This window comes from Artibeus jamaicensis, unplaced genomic scaffold, assembly GCF_021234435.1.
Source record: "Artibeus jamaicensis isolate MK-2021 breed Jamaican fruit bat unplaced genomic scaffold, CSHL_Jam_final contig_851, whole genome shotgun sequence".
In the NCBI taxonomy this organism is placed as follows: Eukaryota; Metazoa; Chordata; class Mammalia; order Chiroptera; family Phyllostomidae; genus Artibeus; species Artibeus jamaicensis.
The window spans coordinates 3,160,175-3,175,891 of record NW_026521986.1 but is presented as its reverse complement, the minus strand read 5'-3'; the positions used below and the strand labels follow the sequence as shown (position 1 = coordinate 3,175,891).

Sequence of the window (15,717 nt, the reverse complement as noted above, 5' to 3'; positions counted from 1 at the left end):
AAGAAGATAAAAAAGATGAACAGTGAAAGGACAGCAAACTCACAGTTTATCAACAACCACACCTAAAACAAAAGCAAATTAAGAGGACAGCTAGATCAGGAGTGAACCATAGAAATGAAGATCATGTGGAGGGTTAGCAACAGGGGAGTGGGAGAAGGAGAAGGGGGGAGAAGGTACAGAAAATAAGTAGCACAGACAGTAGGTAGAAAATAGATGGGGGGAGGGTAAGAATAGTAGGGGAAATATAGAATCTAAAGAACTTGAGACACGTGTTCATGAACTAAAGGGGGGAAATGGTGGGGGAGGGGTGTGCAGGGTGGAAGGGAACGGAGGGGGGAAATAGAACAAATGTAATGGCATAATCAATAAAATTAAAAAAATAAAAAATAAAAAAAGATTAACCCAAAATATGTTCAACACACTAAAGGAAAATATATTCAAAAATAAAGGAAAATATGATCATAATGAGTATAAAGGTAGGAAATGTAATAAGAGAAGTTAAAACATTTAAAAAAACAAGATGAAAACTCTAGAACAAAAAGTGCAGTAACAAATTAAAAATCTACTGAATGGGCTTAACAGATAATCAGAAATGGCAGCTGGAAGTCAGCAACCTTGACAATAATCAATAAAAAGTATCCAATCTGAAGAACAGAAAAAAAAAAGGCTGAAGAAGAATTAATAGCACCTCAGGAACTCATAGAACAATATCAGAGTCTACCACACATGTAATTGGAGTTCCCAGATGAGAAGAAGGTGAAAATAATGCAGAGAGAATCACTGAAATTTTCTAAATAGGATGAAAAAACAATGCCTTACAAATCTATGCTCGGCAAACCTCAACTAGGTTAGAACCTCAAACACAAAGAAAACCATACCTGGCCTTATACTCAAACTACTAGCAACCAAAGATAAAGACAAAATCTTGAAAGCAGCCTCAAAAGATGTTTATATAATGGAACCAAAGATATGAGTAACAGCTAAATTCTCATCACAAACAATGAAGGTCATAAAACAATGGAATGCTCTCTTTCAAGTGGTGAAATATCAACCCATAATTTCATATTCAGCAAAAATATCCTTCAAACAGAAGGATGAGATAAAAACACTTTCAGATAAAGAAATCTGGGAGACTTCTTCACCAACAGTTCTGGACTACCAGAGATGCTAAAGAATATTCTTCAGGCAGAAGAAAATCAATACAACTATAAAATCGTATCAAAGGCCTGGCTGGTGTAGCTCAGTGGATTGAGCACGGGCCTGTGGACCAAAGTATCACGGTTTGATTCCCAGTCAGGGCACATGCCTGGGTTGCAGGCCAGTTCCCAGGACAGGACGCATGAGAGGCAACCATACATTGCTATTTCTCTCCCTCTCTCCTTCCCTTCCCCTCTAAAGATAAATAAATAAAAATCTTTAAAAAAAAAATCATGTCAAAGGAAGGAAGGACACCAAAGATGGAAAATAAGTAGGTGAATATAGAAGACCACCTTTTACCACTTTATACTCACTAGGATGGCAATAATCAGAAAAGATAAACAGTTAAGTATAAGCAAAACATGTAGAAAAACTAGATCCCTCATGCACTGCTGATAGGAATGTAAAATGGTGCAGCCACTTTGGAAAATAGTCTTACAGTTCTTCAAATGATTAAACAGTTGTCATATGACTCAACAATTAGGGTCCTAAGTACATACATAAGGGAATGAAATCATCTGTTCCACAAAAACTTGTGCATGAATGTTCACAGCAACATTATTATAACAGTCAAAAAGTAGGGGGGAAAAAACAAATGTCCATAAACTAATGAATGGATAAATAAAATGTGTTATATCAATACAATGGACCAGTGTTAACAGAAAGAAATGAAATCCTAATAAATGCTATAACATGGACGAACCTCGAAACATTATACTTAGTAAAAGCCAATCACAGAGGACCATAACGGTTACGATTCCAGTTGTATGAAATGTCCAGACTATGCACCCTGCAGCAACAGAGAGTACGTTAACAGCTGCCGAGGGCTGGGAGGCAAAGGTAGAGGGGAGACCAGTGGGGAGTGATGGTTACGTGGTAAGGGGTTTCTTTACGAAGTAATAAAAATGTTCTAAAATTAACTGTAGTAATGGATGCACATCTCAGAATACACCAAAAGCCACTACACTCTACACTTTACATGAGGTAATTTTATGGTATGCTAATTATATCTCAATAAAGCTAGCTTTTAAAAAGACTATTTTTCAAATTTTCTACATTTCCTTACAGACAACTGATTGTTTAAAGCAAAAATAGTAATTGAATAACATTGAATCTCATATAGAAATGAAAAATAGGACATCATCAGCATAAAGGATGAGAAGTTGAGAAAATGGAATTATTTTGTTCATATTTATGGGGTAGTGAAGTGGGAAGTGAAAAATAGGGTGACCCTGACTAATGTCTCAGTGGGGTAGGTACCATCCTAGGAACCAAAAGATCACTGATTCAATTTCAAGTCAGGGCACATGCCTGGGATGGCGGCGTGTGAGAGGCAAAAGATCAATTGCTGTTTCTCTCCCTCTCTTTCTTTCTTCCTTCCCTTTTCTCTAAAAATAAATTTTACCAAAAAAAAAAAAAAAAGAAATGGAAAAGTAAGGTGTGTCAGGTGTTGACTCCAAATAGACTTTGAAAATGATGAACACTGTTATACCTAGAGAAACTACAAAAAAATAATAAAATAACAATAAAGACCCATTGTTAATAGGCCAATACTTTAAAATATCGAATGAATCCAAACTAAGTCAGGAAAGGAACAAGAAAAATAAAACAAAAAAGACAAATGGGCCTGTCCCATTTGAGCTTCTAGGAGGTTCCAAAAGGTGGTGAGTGAGGTTGGTAACATGGAGCAGACGGAGTCAATTCAACTGGGTTCCTGGCTGGGCTATGGAGCAGGTGAAGGAGCTAAAAGAGAAGGGCAGTGAGGCCCTGAGTGCTGGCAACATCAACAATGCCTTACAGTGCTACTCGGAAGCAAGTAAGTTGGATCCCCAGAACCACACACTCCATAGCAATCACTTGGCGAACTACACCAAGAAAAGAGACTACCAGGCCTATGAGGATGATTGCAAAACCGCTGACTTAAAGCCTGACTGGGGCAAGGGTTATTCTTGAAAAGCAGCAGCTCTTAAGTTCTCAAACTGATTTGAAGAAGCCAAGCAAACCTATGAAGAGGGTTTAAAACATGAAGCAAATAATGCTCAGCTCAAAGAGGGTTTACAGAACATGGAGGCTTGGTTAGCAGAGAGGAAAGTCATGGACCCTTTCAACATGCCCAACCTGTACCAGAAACTGGAGAGCGATCCCTGGACAAGGGCAATGCTCAGTGACCCTTCCTACCAGGCACTGACACAGCAACTACAAAACAAGCCGACCAACCTGGGCACCAAACTGCAAGACCCTCAGATCATGACCACTCTCAGTGTCCTCCTGGGGTAGGATCTGGGCAGTATGGATGAGGAGGAGGAGATCGCAACACCTCCACCACCACAGCCTCCCAGAAAAGGAGACCAAGCCAGAACCAATGGAAGAGGATCTTCCTGAGAATAAGAAGCAGGCACTGACAGAAAAACAGCTGGGGAATGAGGCCTACAAAAAGAAGGACTTCAACACAGCCCTGAAGCACTATGACAGGGCCCAGGACCTGGACCCCACCAACATAACTTACATGACCAACCAAGCAGCTGTGTACTTTGAAAAGGGCAACTTCAGTAAATGCAGGGAGCTTTGTGAGAAGGCCATTGAAGTAGGATGAGAAAACGGGGAAGACTATCAGCAGATTGTCAGAGCTTATGCACGAACTGGCAATTCCTACTTCAAAGAAGAAAAATACAAGGATGCCATCCATTTCTACAAGTCTCTGGCAGAGCACCAAACACCAGATGTGCTTGAGAAATGCCAACAGGCAGAGAAAAACTTGAACGAGCAAGAGCGGCTGGCCTACATAAACCCTGACCTGGCTTTGGAGGAGAAGAACAAAGGCAATGAATGTTTCCAGAAAGGGGACTATCCCCAAGCCATGAAGGATTATACAGAAGTCATCAAACAGAACCCAAAAGATGCCAAGTTGTACAGCAATCGAGTGGCCTACTACCCCAAACTCCTGGAGTTTCAGCTGTCACTCAAGGACTGTGAAGAGTATATTCAGCTAGAGCCAACCTTCATCAAGGATTATACACGGAAAGCAGATGCCCTAGAAGCCACGAAGGACTACTCAAAAGCGATGGATGTCTACCAGAAGGTGCTGGAGCTGGTCTCCAACCATAAGGAGGCAGCGTTGGATACCAACGCTGTATGATGGCCCAGTACAACCGACACAACAGCCGCAAAGGTGTGAACCATTGCTGACCCAGAGGTGCAGCAGATCATGTGTGACCCAGCCATATGGTTCATCCTGGAACAGACCCAGAAGGACCCTCAGGCACTGAGCAAACATTTAAAGAATCCTGTAATAGCACGGAAGATCCAGAAGGTCATAGATGTGGGTCTGATTGCAATTTGGTGATGACTCACTTATCATCCCCCTTCCCTTTGCCCTCATGTGGAAAGAGGAGCTGGGACCGTGGTGAGCAGCACAGCACGGAGCCAGAAGGGAGAGGAGGGGAAAAGCAACTTATCTCTATATATTTATACAGACCTGTGTGGAAGATACAGAGACTTGTACCCATGTTACTCTATAGCAGCTGCCTCTGGGACCTCCCAGCACATGCATGGTCTCTTCTGCTGTCCTTGAGTTTCATGGTCTCTGTCTCCTGTCCCCAGTCACTGTCTCAGCTGCTCTCCCATAGTTGCTTATTTTTCATTTGGGGCAGTGGGCATGTATGGGGAGGGGAGGGCGTTCTTCCTAACTTCAGGTCCATCCCAACTGTTTTCACATTGTTCACTCCACATCCCCTTCTCCAATAAAGCAAGCCAGTTGGGCTTGGTTGTGTAAAAAAAAAAAAGAGGGGACAAATGGAAAGCAAATAGACTTAAACCCAGTATCAATAATTACATTAAATATAAAGGGACTCACATATAAGTTAAAAGGCATGATTGTTGGAACAGATTTTTTTTAAAAGACCCAAGTATGTACTGTCTACTTAATATAAGACTCATACTAGTTGAAAGCAAAAGGATAGAAAAACATATACGATCAAACAACAAGCCTAAGAAAACTGACATGACTACATTAATATTAGACAAAACTTCAGGGCAAAGAGTATTTACAAGAGATAAAAAAGAGACATTTCATCAAGGCATAGCAATTCCAAATATCTATATACCTAATAAAAAGGCTTTAAAATTCTGTATCTGATAACTGAACTAAAAGGAGAAATTGATAGATCCATAATCTAGTTGGAATAATTGATGTGAGCAGATAAATTAGTAAAGATATATTCAATAACAGACCTGAGTAACACTATCAACTAAGTCACTCTGACATGTATATATAATACACTGCGCCCAACAGCCACAGAATACACATTCTTTTCAAATATACAGTGACTGCTCATCAAAATGGAAAATATGCAAGACTTTAAATAAATTTCAAAAAACTTTCAATACTGAAGTTTAACAGAGTATGTTCTTACCACAAGAGTAAAATTAGAAATTAACAACAATATTTCTAGAAAGTCCCCTTTTCTAATTCTTCTACCCAGAATGAGGGCCTTTTCCTAATTATTCTGCCCAGAAGAGGTGCTGTTGCCTAATTTGTCTAGCATATTGGTTAAAACAAATTAATATCACTTGTGAATCATTCTTTCTGACAATAAATAAATATGACCTTGATCTGATAAAGCTCCTAAATATAATTAACAATTTAGAGAAGATACAGCAGACCACATTACACAATACCACAGAGATGCAACCAGCAAAATTCAAATGGGAAACTCTTACAAACTACCCAGTAACATCAGTAAGTAAGAGAGAGACAAAGAGGAACGGAAAAAAGGTAAGAAGGGGCTCAAGAGAAAGAGTTAAGTAAATATGGCAAAATATGGACTGTTACATATCGGGGCATGCTGTTACTTATTTTACTACTTTGGGATAGAAATTAAATTTTTCAAGACTGTAGTAAATGAGAATTAGATATAAGTGACTCCACCTAATGTAATAAGCCTTCAGAATTCTATGAAAGAATTCTGTGCAAGGCCCATTTCTTAAAACAGGTGGCCATGATAAACAAAGAAGAAAATTACCCTTTTCTATAATGAAGACAAAGTTCATCCTTGAATTGAAAAAACAAACACACATGGAATCCAACCTTCTTTGATGTGCATGCAATCAATTCATCTGGGTATTTGCTGATTGAGTTGATATATAAAGAAATATGCTTCCTCAATCATCAACAGTTGAGGGAGACAAGTATTTTCATAATGTTTCACCTCTTTTCTCCTTTCTACCCCTGTACTTTCCCCCATAAATAGTACTCCCAATTAATCTGTCCATAATCCTATACTTCCTACCATTTGGGAAGCGCTACTACTCACACCATCACTGCCTCCTATGAAATGCCTTTGCGACATGCCCAAAATGTCTCTGCTACTGAGTACAGAAACAAGAAAATAAAATACCTAAAATAGTCAGCATCAAGATGGCCCAGTGACCCCTGCCTTATGGTATTCACACACTCATGTATAAATACCCTCCCATGTTGTAACAGCATTGCTCGGTGTTAACAAAATATAGCAAAAGTGATGGTGATGTCACTTCTGTGATTAGATTATAAAGGCTCTGTGCCTTCTTCTTCTCTCTCATCACTAACTCTGGAAAAAGCCACGTCATGTATAACCCTATGGAAGGACAACAGGAGGAACTGAAGCCTCCTGCCAACAGCCACAGCATGACCTTGGAAACAAATACTCCAGTCTCAGAAAATAGCTTATGAGACCCTCATGAGACCCTCATGAGTGATCCTGAGCCAGAATCACTCAGCTAAGCCTCAGATTCCTGACACTCAGAAACTCTGTAAGAATAAATGTTTGCTGTTTTATGCTAAGTTTGGGGGTTATTCATTACACAGCAATTAATAACTAATACAAATAGCAATGCTAAATAATAATACACACCAGCTCCTCTGAGACTAACATGTGTATTATAAAAATGCCCAAGTTCATTTCCATGAAATACATGCTGAAAAAAGTATTTCATGTTACTTTTTACTGCCAAATCAAAAGTATTTCACATCAAATCCATAATGTTTTATTACCTACCAGAACAGTGAGATTAAAAATAATAATAATGCCCAATATCAGCAAAGATGTGTGGCAAAAGAAATCACCATACACAGTTTTTTGGGACATGATTAATACAATCTTTTTTGAGCACAGCTAGGCTATATTTATCAAAATATAAGCATCACATACAATTGCACTACTTAGGCATTTACCCTGTGATTTGCTTGTTGTATCTCATGATATACTTGCCTAAGTGCTCAAAGAGAGAGAAAGATAGAGAATTTACTCCAGTGAAAAACTGAAAATCTGAATATTCATTTTAAAACTTGTTAAATCAATTATAGTGCAAATGAACAATGGACTACCATCAAACTGCTAAAAATAAAGAAGACATATACATATTGATTTAGAAAAGATCCAAGATATACATAAAAAAGTAAGAAGATATATAATCCCACTTCCATGAGACAACATGATAATGAGCTCCTTTTAAGAAAATCATAATAGGGTCATTAAAATGAAAGATGTATTTTCACATTTTATCATCTCATTCATTTAAAGGTATCATTACTGTGCAGGTATTTCATAGCAGGCCAAATAAATCCTGTTTTAATTTCATTTTTGCTTAGCACCTATATCATCTGCAAATAATAATAATATAATAACCAATATATATTGAACAAGTACTATGTGACAGAAACTCTATTAAACACCTCCATATATTTTATATATTTTTTAATCCTCAAATACTATAATAGAGGTAGCACTATTACCTCCACTGTACAGATAAGAAAAATAAAACACAAGGAGTTGTAAAGCCTCAGATTCTATAAAAGCAAAGAATTCAAAAACTGAAGTTTGTTCTCTTAGCCAATATCCATTAGTCTTTTACTCATTTATTCACAGCTCATGTCAAAAAAGGACTACAACCCATTTACGATAAAAACACTCAGCAAAGTGGGAATAGAGGGAGCATAACTTGGTATAATAAAGGCCATATCCAACAAACCAAAAAAAAGCCTATTGCCAACATCATACTCAACGGGCAAAAACTAAAAGCTTTTCCCTTAAGATCAGGAATAAGAAAAGGATGTCCATGTTCACCACTTTTATTTAACAGAGTAGTGGAAGTTCTAGCCACAGCAATCACACAAGAAAAAGAAATAAAAGACAGAAATTTAAAAGGAGGAAAAAAAAAACTGTCATTACTTGCAGATGACATGATTGTGTATATAGAAAACTCTATATTCCTCACCAAAAAATTACTCAACCTAATAAGTAAATTTGGTAAAGTAGCAGGATATAAAGTCAATATTCAGAAATCGATGGCATTTTTGTACACCAACAATGAACTATCAGAAAAAGAAAACTAGGGGGGGGAAACCTACTTACTACAGCAACAAGAAAAATAAAGTACCTAGGAATAAATTTAACCAAGGAGGTAAAAGATCTGTACTAGGAAAACTATAGAACACTGAAGAAAGAAATTGAGGAAGATACAAACAAGTAGAAGCATATAACATGTCCATGGATTAAAAGAATTAACATCATTAAAATATCCATACTATCCAAAGCAATCTAGAGATTCAAGGCAAGTCCAATTAAAATACCAATGGCATATTTCACTGATCTAAATCAAATACTCAAAAATATTTTTTATTTTAATTTTTAGAGACAGGGGAAGGGAGAGAGAAAAACAGGGTGAGAAACATCAATGTGTGGTTGCCTTTCATGTGCCCCCAAATGGGGATCTGACCTGCAACCCAGGCATGTGCTCTGACTGGTAATTGAACTGGCTACCCCTTGGTTCTCAGACCGGCACTCAATCCACTGAGCCAACTAGCCAGGGCACAAAATTTTATATGGAACCAAAAAAGATCCCAAATAGCCTCAGCAATCTTGAGAAAAAAAAGAATAAAGTTAGAGGGATCACAAAACCTGATATCAAACTATACTACAAGGCCACTATAACCAAAACAGCCTGGTTCTGGCATAAGAACAGACACACAGATCAGTGGAACAAAACAGAGAACCCAGAAATAAACCCATGTCTCTATGGTCAATTAAAATATGACAAAGGGAGCACAAGCATACAATGGAGTAAAAAATAATCTCTTCAATAAATGGTGTTGAGAGAACTGAACTGGTACCTGCAAAAATATGAAACTAGACCACCAACTCACACCTTACACCAGCATAAACACAAAATGAATGAGAGACTTACATGTAAATCAGGATACCATAAAAGTCCTACTGGAAAACATAGGCAGTAAAATTTCAGGTAACCCACATAGTAATATTTTTGCCAATATATTTCTTAGGGCAAGGGAAATAAAGGAAAAAATAAACAAATGAGACTATACCAAATTAAAAAGCTTCTGCATAGCTGAAGAAACCATCACCAAAGTGAAAAGGGAACTTGACTGTATGGGAAACCATGTATGCCAATGGTACATCTGGTAAGGGTTTAATCTCCAAAATACAAAGGTCTGTCCAGAAAGTATCCAACCATGTACTAGGAAAAGTAGAGGCAATTATTGAAAAAGACACAAGAAACACTGTACACAGGACAATGACACCTCAGTCCCCTTCAAAGTAGGTACTTTGGGACCTCACACAGTTCTCCCAATTGCCATCAGCCAGACCTCATGCATAAAGAACTCATATGACTCATACCAGAAAGACAAGTAATCCAATTTAAAAATGTGCAAAGGACTAGAATAGACACTTCTCTAAGGAGGACATACAGATAGCCCATAGACATATGAAAAGATGCTCAGCATCACTAGCCATCAGAAAGATGCAAATTAAAACCACAATGAGATACCATTTCACACCAGTCAGAATGGCTATCATAAACAAATCAACAAACAGCAAGTGGTGGTGAGCCTGTGGAGAAAAGGGATCCCTAGATGTTGGTGGGAATGCTGATTGGTACAGCCACTGTGGAAAACAGTATGGAATTTCCTCAAAAAATTAAAAATGGAACTGCCTTTTGACTCATGAATTCCGCTGCTGGGAATATACCCTAAGAATCTGGAAACACCAATTCAAAAGAACTTATGCACCACTACATTCATAGCAGCGCTATTTATGATAGCCAAGTGCTGGAAACAGCCTAAGTTCCCAACAGTAGATGAGTGGATCAAAAAACTGGTACAGTTACACAACAGAACACTATGCAACAGAAAGAAAGAAGGAGTCCTAACCTTTGCAACAGCATTGGATAGAACTAGAGAGTATTATGCTAAGTGAAATAAGCCAGTAGGTGAAAGACAAACACCATACGATTTCACTTATAAGAGGAATCTAATGAACAAAATAAACTAACACACAAACTAGAACCAGAGACATGGAAACATGGAACAAACTGACAGAGGCCAGAAGGGAGGGGGGAAGGGAATACTGGTGGAAAGAAGGGGAAGGGACTAGTCAAAGAACATGTATAAATGATTAATGGACATGGACAATGTTGTGGGGACTGACTGCGGGATTAGGGGTGGGCTGGGAGGAGGAGGGCAAAGAGGGGAAAACATGGGACAACTATAACCAAATAACAATTTTAAAAGGACTATAAAATGTGGCCTATAGCTAACAAATAAGCAAATAAACCAAAACAGCCCTGGCTGGTGTAGCTCAGTGGATTCAGCGCTGGCCTGTGAACCAAAGGATGGAGGTTCGATTCCCAGTCAGGGCACATGCCTGGGTTGCAGGCCAGTTCCCAGCAGGGGACTCATGAGAGGCAACCATACATTGATATTTCTCTCCTTCTCTCCTTCCCTTCTCCTCTAAAGATAGATAAATAAAATCTTTTTAGTAAATAAATAAATAAACCAAAACAAATGCAACACTGGAATGAAAGGGACACTTCTTTACTCTTATGAGAAAGTAAAAAGGACTAAGGATACATCAAAAGCAATTTCTGATTTAAAAATAGGTATTTTAAATTGTCTTTAACAATGTCATTTATTTTACTGAAATCACATAATCTTCTCTGATTTTCTAATTTCAACTAAGCAGACATTTGTTCCAGTCAATTATATTTATTATCCTTCCAAAAAAGCAAATTCCCTTTCCTTGAGCACATCTGTAATAAGCCTGATACAGGAAAATGAAGAGAAACAGAACAAAATCTCTCTAAAAACCTAACAGCCTATATTCAGTGTTTGCCATGCTTCCCTTTTTCACACATCCTACTTACCTGTACTATATTTCTAGTTTTAAACCATTCAAGCATGGATAAAGGATAAAAATAAAGATTAGATAAAATATAGAAAAGAGACCAATTAATAAAACCCATTAAATCATTATAACTACAACTAATTATGCAATTTATGCTTACTCAAAGATCTTGTCGACCACACTGTAGATTAACCATCATGTTTATCTCTGAGAAACCTTAGAGAAACTACAGGAATACAATATATGCTCACCATAACATAGCACCTTACATCCCACACTTTACAGAAAAATCTTCAGTGAACCACATCTAACCATAAAAATGTGGTAGGAAACACTTTAAGCAATCCCTGCACTTATTCTTCAAATTACACAAATCAACCTCCCTCCTTTCCCTAACCAGCCCGCAAAAAAAAATGGACATTCTAGAGTTACACATCCTGTGTTCCAATTCTGGCAGGACCCATAAAAATGGTCCTTGAGCAGGCTCGGTTTCCTTCCCTATGAAATGGGAAAGACACTAGTATCTGCCTACTTTAGGGGCTCTTTAGGGGAAAAGAGGAGATAATTCATGGTAAAGGGCTCAGAACAGTGCATGCCACATAATGTGCACTTAAGAAATGCCAGCCATTATTATGTCTCCAAAGTTAACTGCCTAGAGTCTGGATTCTTCTCCCTTTTAGTGATGAGACTCTAACGAGATTCCATCAAGACAAGTGGGCACACACACGGAGTTCTCAATTTAACTTACCCAGAAGCAGCAATATATTCTCACAGTAATTGTTATCATAGCACTTTCGCTCATTTCAATATAATTATTTTGTGTGAAATTAACACTTTGATCCCCCCACGCTTTTAACCAGCGATATGTCTGGACTCCAGTGTACAACACAGCCTGGAAATAGATTTTTCGGCTATGAAGGGGGAACCTGACAAACTGCTAGACCACACCTGAGAACCGACAGTCCGAAGCAGGCCACAGAGGCAGCTACAGTCCGCTACAGAAACAATGTTCCCTTTCCCCACTTTCTTCCCGGTGTGTCGAAACCAATGACAGCTTTTTCCTCCCCTGAACCCAGGCCGAGCATCTTTCGACTCCCTCCTCCAACCCTGCTCGTTTCACCCCCATAAATTTCCACTGTCCCCCCACTCACAGTGTGTGTCCGCACACATTCACCATCAGCTTCAGGGAGGGATTCCGGTATTTGGTCGTCTTACACCGGGGGCAGCCCTGATCGTCCATGGCGCCTTCTTTCGTACCGACTCACCGACGCTCGCCACTGTCACCTCCAAGCCCCCTAAGAACCGACTCCAAACAGGTTCCCACCAACAGGCGCTTGACCGAGACGGTCCCTTTGCGAATGAGCACCGGCCGGGAAGAGGCACTGCAGCAAAACTGTTCCGGCAGCGAGGTTTCCGGTCCTGCCGAAGAAGCAAGGTCTTAGCTTCCGCGAGCCAGCGCAAAGCCTTGGATGTCGAGGGGAGGGCTTTCAAAAAGGCAAACTGTACTCAAAGGCTCATTTCTGTGCACCTATTTTTTTCAAGAAATTATTTCACAGTTAAAAACATAGATTCCATCTTGTTCTGTCTGAAAACATTCCCATGGTTTCAAAGATGTATGCCTAGTATACATATTTGAAAATTCACACTAGTGTTTTCTTTTGAACAGTCTTGATAGTCTGTGCTGTATACTTCTCCTTTATACTTGCACGGTCAAGCAAACACAGAAATACTATGCATTCGCAGATAGAAAGTTTGGGAAAGTTGTCTGGAATGAAAGTCTCTGCACCAACCCTAAATATCAGAATATTTATATAAATAACACCTGGCATCTGCTCTGCAGCGATTAATGGTGTCATCTGGCTTAACGGTGTCACCTGGCTCTAATGTCTCTTACCCTCCCCTCACCAAAGACAATACTGGGGGGTGGGGGAGCACATGAGAATATAATCTTTATTTCAGTAATTCTAAGATCTGAGAGCCTGAATCTCTTTGGAAATTGTAAGCCTCATTCGCTGCATTTATCAAGGTTGCAAAAGTCTGTAAACAACTCTATTAGATAATAAACGCCCACTGTAATGGACACATCTTATTCATAGCAAGGATTTGTTGATACTTACTGAATAAGTAAATGAAAAATGAGTGAATGATTATCAATAGTAGTGTACTGTGAAAAATTTTTATGCCCAGCATTATCTTATAATCTGACCCAAATTCCATCAGAATACTAAGCTTTTCATGGCCCATGCAATGAATACCAGCTGTATACACTCAGTAATTTAAACTTTTTATAGCAGTTTTGCTCTTTTCAATAAAAACATAAAAAAGAACATTCCAAGTCCCACCTTTTTAAACAGTGAACACAGCAGGCAACTCATAATGTGGAAATACAGTTGGGATTTCCATGGGATATGAAAGGGAAACCTGTCAAACAACTCAATACCACATCTGGGAAACAGCAGTCCAAAGCAGGTCATGGCAGCACAGGGCTTCATATTAGTATATAGACATCAGGGATTCACCTAACAAATGTTATCATCTGCTTGATCATTAACATAGTTCATGAACAAGATTGAACCAAATGTAAGTTAACTAAAATAGGCAGTATCAAATGCTGTGCCAACCTGGAGGCTTGTTATGCTGCTATTGTCTTATTGAAAGAGATAGCACTCAAGCCAGTTACATGACTCAGAGTGAAGATCTCTAAAAATAAAGGCAGCTTTCAGAATCTTTTTATTGTAACAGAGCAGGAAACTTCTAGTGAACAAGTGAGTAGGGTCAGTGAACAAGTAAATTTTTTAGTCATTACTACAATAATCAGAGATAGAGACAACATAAAGTACAGATTATAGATTTGGCTGGATTCAAGTGAGGGCTTCCTCACTTTCTAGTTACATGACCTCAGCTTCAGTTTCCCCAACCAGAAGTTGAAAGATAACGCTTGTAAAGATAAAATAAGATATTTCATTTAAAGTGCTTAACACAGTCTTTAGCCCAGAGTAAGAGCTCAATAACTGTTAGCCATTATTAATAGTAGTATGAGTATTTTTAGCAGTAATATCTAAAAGAGGCAATGTAATGTAATGGGAAGAGCCTATCCTTTTAAATCAGACAGACCTGTTTGAGCCAAACTTCTTATTCTCCTTACCTGCTTCCTTCCTCCATTTAATACACTGCATAAGATTGCTATGATGATTAAATTTCATGATACGTACATATACAAAGGCCTTAGCACAATGTCATGTACATAACAGTAACTCTGAAATGTACACCATTATTACTGGTGGGGTTCACCAACTTAGAACAGGCAGAAAACTTTGAGAGGGAAAGCAATGACAGCATCAGGCTTCAATTCAAACACCACATCAGCCTAAGTTAAAACCACCAAACTATCAAGCTTCCTACATTTCTGAAGACAGATGCATCCCAACAATAGACCATTCTTCCCAAACCTGCTCATCCTCTAGTATTCCTCGCTCAGTTCAGAGCAGATTCTACCTTGCTGGGACAGTGTTTCTCAAATGCAGACCCTCCTTTCCATGCCCAGGGCTCTGGACCCTTGCTGGACTTTTCTCATTTGAATGGCATATTTAAATATCATCCTTCCCTCCACCAGCATCTTTTGGAAAAGAAATCTTCTCCCACAGGCCACTGATTTTTCAGTGGGCCTGCCAATACAATCCTGGCCCTCTGGCAAAAGGGTTGACATACAACCCTTGCTGGGCCAATCAAAAATCTTCCCTAGAATTTTTCACATTGGCAGTAAGGGAAAAGCATCACCACCTCTTTAATGAATTTGGAAAATGTGAGCTGGCAACTACAGAGAGCCATGGTTCCAATCCTTCTGGAGAAAGCCCTTTGAAAGACTAAAACTAACTTGAGAAAGGCAGGGACAAATGAAATGGGACAACCAGTCCTGAAGTCTAACCAGCTTCATTCCTGTTCTTCATACTAATTGGCATCCAATAAATTCATCTTTTGTCCTAGGCCAGTTCAAGTAGGGTTTCTGGCCTCTAGGAGAAATTCATATCACCCCAAAAAGGCAAGAATGCTGCTATCCCTGGGAAAGCACTAGAACCTGACACTCATTCCATCCCTGCCAGGATCTTTTCCTTCCACTGTTACCCATACAACTCACTAAGTCACCCTCTCTATAACCTACTGTTCATCAGCATCCCCAAAGGCAGGTAGTTCAGTCTCTGAGAACTCCCAAGTATTACATCCAAGGCTCCCTCTACCACTCTTAACTCTTCTCCTCATGCAAATTTTTAAAACCTCAGATAAGTACTCTCATTGTTTCACTATGGGGCAAGTGACCATCCCTGGACCTATCAACCATGGC

The 15,717-nt window shown here is 39.0% G+C and overlaps 1 protein-coding gene and 1 pseudogene across 2 annotated transcripts in view; one reads left to right on the top strand and one right to left on the bottom strand.

The window, feature by feature from the left end:
- Nucleotides 1-12,761, bottom strand: part of MNAT1 (MNAT1 component of CDK activating kinase) — a 178,700-nt gene extending 165,939 nt beyond the window's left edge. Inside the window, exon 1 of one of the 2 annotated variants that reach the window (XM_037132406.2) lies at nucleotides 12,530-12,761. In XM_037132406.2, coding sequence (XP_036988301.1) covers nucleotides 12,530-12,618 — 89 coding nt within the window. In that variant the 5' untranslated portion in view covers nucleotides 12,619-12,761. The remainder of the gene's footprint in view (nucleotides 1-12,529) is intronic. The other variant, XM_037132404.2, reaches the window with a different exon arrangement.
- On the top strand, nucleotides 2,923-4,540 carry LOC119039617 (stress-induced-phosphoprotein 1-like; annotated as a pseudogene).
- Nucleotides 12,762-15,717: the final 2,956 nt, after the last annotated feature.